Consider the following 6,361-nt stretch of genomic DNA (forward strand, 5'->3'; position numbering starts at 1 on the left):
TGCTTCAGTCTTTCAGGTGCAGGCCGCAGAAAGGAAGCGTTTAGAGGCAGCAGGTAGGGCTTACAGGCCTGCAGCCTATGGAAAAGTTCTCCTAATTTCTATACGGGAAAACACATCCCCGAGGCTGCATGTGGGTGGATTTGGACTGTCAGCTGCTCTCCTGCATGCATCCTTCATTAACGTGCGTAATCAGCCCTCAGATTTCCATCATGGCAGGTATCAATTACAACTCAGATAAGATCAGCGGAGGCGCCCACGGAGAGCAAGTGCAGGGAGGTTACACCTCAGTAAAGAAGTAACCTTTCCCAGTAGAGTGATGACCAACAACATTTTGCTTTCCTCACATGACCTCAGAAAAGAATTCCGATCACGAAATCAGCCTCAGAAAAGGAGGGCAAACACTGGAGCTGATCTTATTTTATGATTGATCCCTTTTAGTTTTGGGTCGTTTGAAGCACTGGGGAAACGACCAGATCAAACTTCCGTCCGAACAAAATAATGTATTTTAGTAAAGAACATATGGATGAAACTTCCTTGCCTGTGTCCATCTATCTATAAACTAATATCACCGCCCTCATCAACAAGTAGGATGTAAGCAACAAATTTCATTTCTTCCGTGTATGAACAGAACAAAACTCCACTGAAATGATATGGGCTACAAAAACGTGGCATGGCATTTAAGAAAGTCTTTATTTTTTTAATATTTACAATGAAATTTATAAAAAATATATAATTAAAGCTTTTGCAAATATTTTACATTTAGACAATTTAGGCTATTTCTTTGTTCACATCGCTGAGTCACCGAAAAATCCAGATCATGGCCACAAATGAATATAACATGAAGTTTTACAGAATAGCCCTTAGCTTTCTAACAAAACGTCACTGACAGAGTGGATTGGCAAAAAAAAAAAAAAAGATTTTCTTTTTAAACCCTGCAGTCTCCATAAGAGAATATACAGACTAGCAACATAAAGTATTTCAATAAAGACAAAGAAAAGGATCAACCAATGAGGGGAGAAACCGATATATCCATGCAAGCTTACATTCATATGGCCAGGAAGGCCGATAATGTTATACTGGATTTCATAATGCATGTGAATAGACCTGTGTTTGACTGTAAGCTGCAAACACCCGCAGCAACAAGCCGGTAGTGTTCAGACTTACTGTTGGAGTTGCTGACATGAGTTCAGCTTAAATGGGTCAGGTAATTAAGCTGGTGTAAGTCCCGGTTATGATGATGAGGTAGGGAGACTGAGTCCATGCACGTTATTCAAGTCTTCGTGTTGCTGCTGCTTGCTCAGGGGACTGGGCGGTTTTCTGTCTCCTGCACAACAAAACGCACATAAACACACAAATAGATTGGGCCTGGGCATGCTACTCCTTAAAATAAACGCACCTAGACTGAATTATTCCCCCTACGAGTTAGCGCAGACTTAACCTGCTTCAGACTAACACAATAGGGAAATACAGACACTTATTATTATTATTTTTAATTAAGGTTATTTCTCTTTATTTTTTTGTGCGTAAAAATGCCCTACAGGACCACCTGGCAGGCCTGATGCTGGCTCAGTCTGGAAAGTCAATATTTAATAATTGTCATGTAATTAGAGTTCATTTGGGATTTGGTAAATGTTTACACTCGTCGCGGTCATTGCGAAAGTGTGTGTGCGTGAGAAAGGAACGAGGGAGGGAGAGAGACACTACAGTTCTGGGTACAACGTGATTTAATAAAAGACACTAATAATAATAATTACAAAAATAATTAAATTATTATTATTATTATTATTATTATTATTATTATTACAAGACATTTCTTTCCACACATCTGTAACGGTTTCCTTCCATTTCTGTACCTTCTCGGGTCTGCTGGTGCTTGAAGGCCATCGGTGAGTGGATCTCCCCTGCATGCATACCCATCCCGCTGCCTGGGTGGGACAGGGCCGGGCTCTGCGGCTGCCAGTGGTGGTGGCCCGGAGCCACATACCCGCCTGCTGACCCGCTGTAAACCCCATACTGGTTGGTGGGAGAATACGCGCACGCCGAGACATAACTGGACAGTGTCGAGGAAGGCTGCAGGCAAACAAGATAAGACTCAATAAGGTCAGAGCGTCTAACTGCATGTGACAGTAATGTGTGACCTACAGCAGTGGCTCTCAACGCGTGTCTCGGTGATTCAGAAGAACAGGGAAGCAAAGTGAGGAATGGGCTGCATGAGTTTCACAAGATTTTAATTTACCATAACTAATTAGAGTTTGTGAACACAACTAGTTTATCGTGCAGGCCTTAACATAGAAGCAACAAATCACAAGTTATAAAATTCTGCAAGAAGGGGCTCACAGGGGTAGAAGTTTGTTAAGCAGAAATCTGTGAAATCCGTGGAAAAGTTTCACAGCTCTGCCACAGGCTTTTGTATCCAGAGCGACAATTTCTTAAAGGCCTCTACCCATTATGGCACTAAACATTTGGACTGTCTATACAGAGTGAGCACACTCGTCCTGTCTTGGTGTTCAAACGTTACAGCCTGTATAAATGAAAATTAATATATTTACTATTTACCTGAGCGTATTTTATGTCGGCGTCAATGGCTGATTTGTCAATCCCGTTGACCGCGTGAGCCGCTGGAAAAGCTGCTCTGTTGACGCTGCTCCACTCCTCCATTTTTGGTGGATATCCCTCCGCCCCAGCGATGGCTGATTTAGAAACAGTAACTTCATGTCAAAGATGTTTTAAATGTAAAATTACAGAAGTTTAAAAAAAAAAACAGTACAGTCCCATTTTGGTTGATAAATAATTATGAAAATAAAAATGAAAAACATTTCTATGGCCATTTTCATTTTTAAAACCTCAGATCGTTCCAAAATGGTTTTTAACTTAGTGTTACTCAAGCTAATATATTACTACAGCCAACTGCAAATATAGGCTATAAATTCAGATTCTTAAAATGATTTGTGTAATTGTTTATAATACTTAAACATTATTAGGTAAAACCCAGGTTCACCCAGGTAAAACCTTACCTTTAAAAAACTATAAAGTAAATAACAGAAGCTAATTATAAATATTATTCTCCTAAATATTTATATTAATTATTCGGGCTTAGCTCTTATATCCAATAAAAATCTAGATTTTATTATTGGGTTTGCGTAAAAGAAGCAATATTCTCATATAAGTAGGTTTGCAGCATCGAGGTACTTCAACCATATAGACATTTTAAATTATATATTAAAATATTATTGAACATACATTTTGTAAAACCTCTGTTGGCCCTTGTGGCACAAAAACTGCACTCGACCAGGGCGACTTTACATCGAAACACTGGCCAAAAGATCAGAAAGGCAAAGAAAGAAATGTGCGTAATGACTTGCTGAAGGATTAGGAGGGATGTCTCAGGTGAGCAAGGTGTTTGCAAATGCATCATGCCATGAAAAGGCCTATTGAGATTGGTCTTACTGCTCTCTGACTGAATGTTGAAACTGAGGCCTGTAACAACTTTAGTTAGGCATATTGTTCTACTTGTTGCCAAAACGGGTTTTGTGGAGCAATATGTCAATTCATCATGCAGAATAACACTCTAATAACCAGCTGCACAGGTTTATTCAGTTATTTGAGAAAAGCGAGAGTTAAAGGCTTACATGTGTGGCGCAGAGACGCAGAGGCCTCGGATTTCTCACAAAGCAGAAAGTGGTTCGGTATACCGAGGATGTTGCTCACGGTGTGTGGGGAAGGCCAGGCCCTGGATATGCTCGTCACCGGTACTCCAGGAGGGCTGCTCATTTTTGGCGACATGGTGTTGGGGTAAGAATAAGGGTATATGTGGTTGTAGGGGAGCCCAGCCTGCGCGGAGGCTTGCTTACTGCTCTCATACTGATTAGGCTGGGAGAGATTTCCAATCTTGTTGCGTAAAATCCTGCTGATCGAGCTGACCGAGGGAACATTGTACTTGTCACAAACTCCATCCGCCAAAAGCCTGTCCCGGATCTCCCAAGCAAAGATCCCCGGGTCGTTCTGTTTGTATTCCCTGATATTTTTCACCACGTTAGGCGTTGTGACCCGTGGTTTGCTTCCACCGATGGCACCGGGTAAGATGGAGCCTGTCTCGTTGTACCGCGCTAGAATCTTGCTCACGCAGCCGTGGGAGACTCGGAGTTGCCGGCTTATATCGCAGGGTCTGATACCGAGCTGAGCCAGCTCCACTATTCTTAACCGTATGGCGTTGGGCAGGGGTCGCCCGTTGACGAACACGCCGCCAAGCTGGTTCACCTCTCCATAGGTTTGCTCTGCGCGAGAAGAGAGATGCACAAGTTAGACTACGGCATGAGGTGTGAAACACAAGACGTGCAATGCTGTCAGAGAAGATGTACTCTCTATCTGTTGGGACTGTAATGAGCTGCCGTAAAATATATTTCCCTAAAATAATATATGGAGACAAGGCAACTCTGAGATGCTCAACCTGCCCCCTTTTGACACAGGGCAGCTTCTATAATTTACACCGTAATTTGAGGTTAAAAAGTTGTCGTGTCAGCCTACACACAATGGTAACCTTTATTTTGTAACTTTAACACAAGTGTGTAAGTGTTTACCCTCCACTATCCTCGCGTACACCAGAAAAAGCAACATTAAAAATGGCGAGCTTGAGCAATAGACACTCGAGAGCTCTTCAAAGAACCACTTTTCACAGGAAAATTGGTGGTGTGGTTCCATTTAAGATTTATGGCTTTAAACAGACGACAGTGCCTGTTGCATAGAGCTGGAAAACACTCCCGTGAAATAAACGTGAGAAGCAGTCGCCCAGAAGACTCCCTTCATTTGCACACTATTTGAACTAAAAAAACAAAACAAAACAACTTATGCTTATTTCTCTTTACGCAGGCGTATCGAATTCGGCTACGCTTCCATAAGCACCGTGCCAGTGGAGCATGCAGATTGTAACGCAGGCTTACCCATTTGCCTATATGTTTCGAGATGCTGGGAAATATAGGCGACCTTTCAAATGGCTGAATGCGTCCAAGCCAAGGAAGAGAAAGAAGGGGAACGGGAAGAATGAGCCTCAGAAGAGGGAAAGCAGACGTCTCAAAATCTCGTCCGAGTGTAGCGTATCCCTTCTTTTTTGGAAGCAAGTGACTGCAAGATACAATGGCACCGAAGTGAACTTCATCCGATAAAAGCAAATTGGAGTTATCCCGGGGAGTCCGGAGTTTGCTGGAATTAATTTGACGCGTCCTCCACGTCAATCTTCGCTGCGCCTCTGCTTTGGTCTCATTGGTCGTTCTGCGCTGGAAACGCTGTCAGCCAATGCAAACCCCATCCGGTTGAAGTCGTGCAGCCTCCTTGAATATTTTGCATAGGGGAAGTGGCAGAAAGGGAAACTTTTCATCCAACATGCAGCCTTCTGGTAAGGACTTATATATCATAGCAGATACACAGAGGCATGACAGTGGGGGTGGAGGGAGGTGGATAAGGGGGTGTTTTCTTTCTGAACCGACGTTGTCAGCTCTGAAATAAAGTTAAACCACTGGCGAAGCTGACTCAAATGTTGGTAACGTGCATATTTTCAGTGCGCATCACAGGCAATGTAGCTGCAATTTGATCTGAATTACAAAAGGAGGTGGCGTAGCGAAGATTCCTCTCGATTATTATGGGAAAGGTATTTAATTTACATTATTATAAATCACAGCCAGTTCTTCAGCCAATGTTTGAAACATGAGATAACCTGTGGTCTGTGGTGCTTGTTGTTTATTCACCAATGCAGCTTTATGAATTTAAAACCATGCACCAATGAAGCATGCTTTAAAAACGACAACATCATGACAATAACATCAATGCACCAAAAATGATCCATATTTGGAATCCAGCGTCCTGGATATTAGTCCAACAAAATCAAATCTGCTCAATAATAGTCCTGATCTCCTCCTACTAGAGTTTATGGAAAAGATAGGCCTATGTATTTTTTTTTTAGCATACTGGTTCATAAAATGACCATGTCAGCGGTAAGTACTATTACACATAGTGAAGGTGTGATCTTTCAGAATCGACTGATTTGACCATCAAAGCCAAAGGCACCGGTTCACACCAGCAGTCTGAGTCGTTTTATAAGCCGGTGTCAGAGCATCAAACAAGGGGAAGGGGCTCATGTAATCGATACGTCTGTATGGAGCTCAGCTCCCAGACTATGGGGATATCGACCGGATTCCACAGACGTACATTATCACAGCATGTTTTCAGTGTTTCCTGTGCAAGTTTGGAAGGTATCGTTTATAAGCTCGCAAAACGTTACTTGTAAAACTTAACAGTCGACCCAATGGCAATAAGGTGCAGTGTCCTCATACCCCCCACCCCTCAACTCCCACAGCAGCCCACCCCTCTC

General features: G+C 42.6%; 1 protein-coding gene across 1 annotated transcript; it reads right to left on the bottom strand.

Moving 5' to 3' along the window:
• Positions 1–825: 825 nt before the first annotated feature.
• On the bottom strand, positions 826–5,337 carry pax1a (paired box 1a). Its single transcript, XM_026304289.1, has 5 exons — positions 4,938–5,337; positions 3,630–4,274; positions 2,557–2,690; positions 1,854–2,070; positions 826–1,324 (listed from the first exon to the last, which is right to left on the bottom strand). Exons 1-5 carry the CDS (start codon positions 4,939–4,941, stop codon positions 1,230–1,232), a joined length of 1,095 nt encoding a protein of 364 aa, XP_026160074.1. The 5' UTR covers positions 4,942–5,337; the 3' UTR covers positions 826–1,229.
• Positions 5,338–6,361: the final 1,024 nt, after the last annotated feature.

This window comes from Mastacembelus armatus, chromosome 22 (assembly GCF_900324485.2).
Source record: "Mastacembelus armatus chromosome 22, fMasArm1.2, whole genome shotgun sequence".
Taxonomy (NCBI): domain Eukaryota; kingdom Metazoa; phylum Chordata; class Actinopteri; order Synbranchiformes; family Mastacembelidae; genus Mastacembelus; species Mastacembelus armatus.

Bases quoted from the DNA above. Each gene is read 5' to 3' on its own strand.
- pax1a (XM_026304289.1), bottom strand. The intron at 2,691-3,629 runs GTAAGCCTTTAA...TTTCTAAATCAG, and splicing joins TGCGTCTCTGCGCCACACAT to CCATCGCTGGGGCGGAGGGA. The intron at 1,325-1,853 runs GTACAGAAATGG...TTTGTTGTGCAG, and splicing joins GCACCAGCAGACCCGAGAAG to GAGACAGAAAACCGCCCAGT.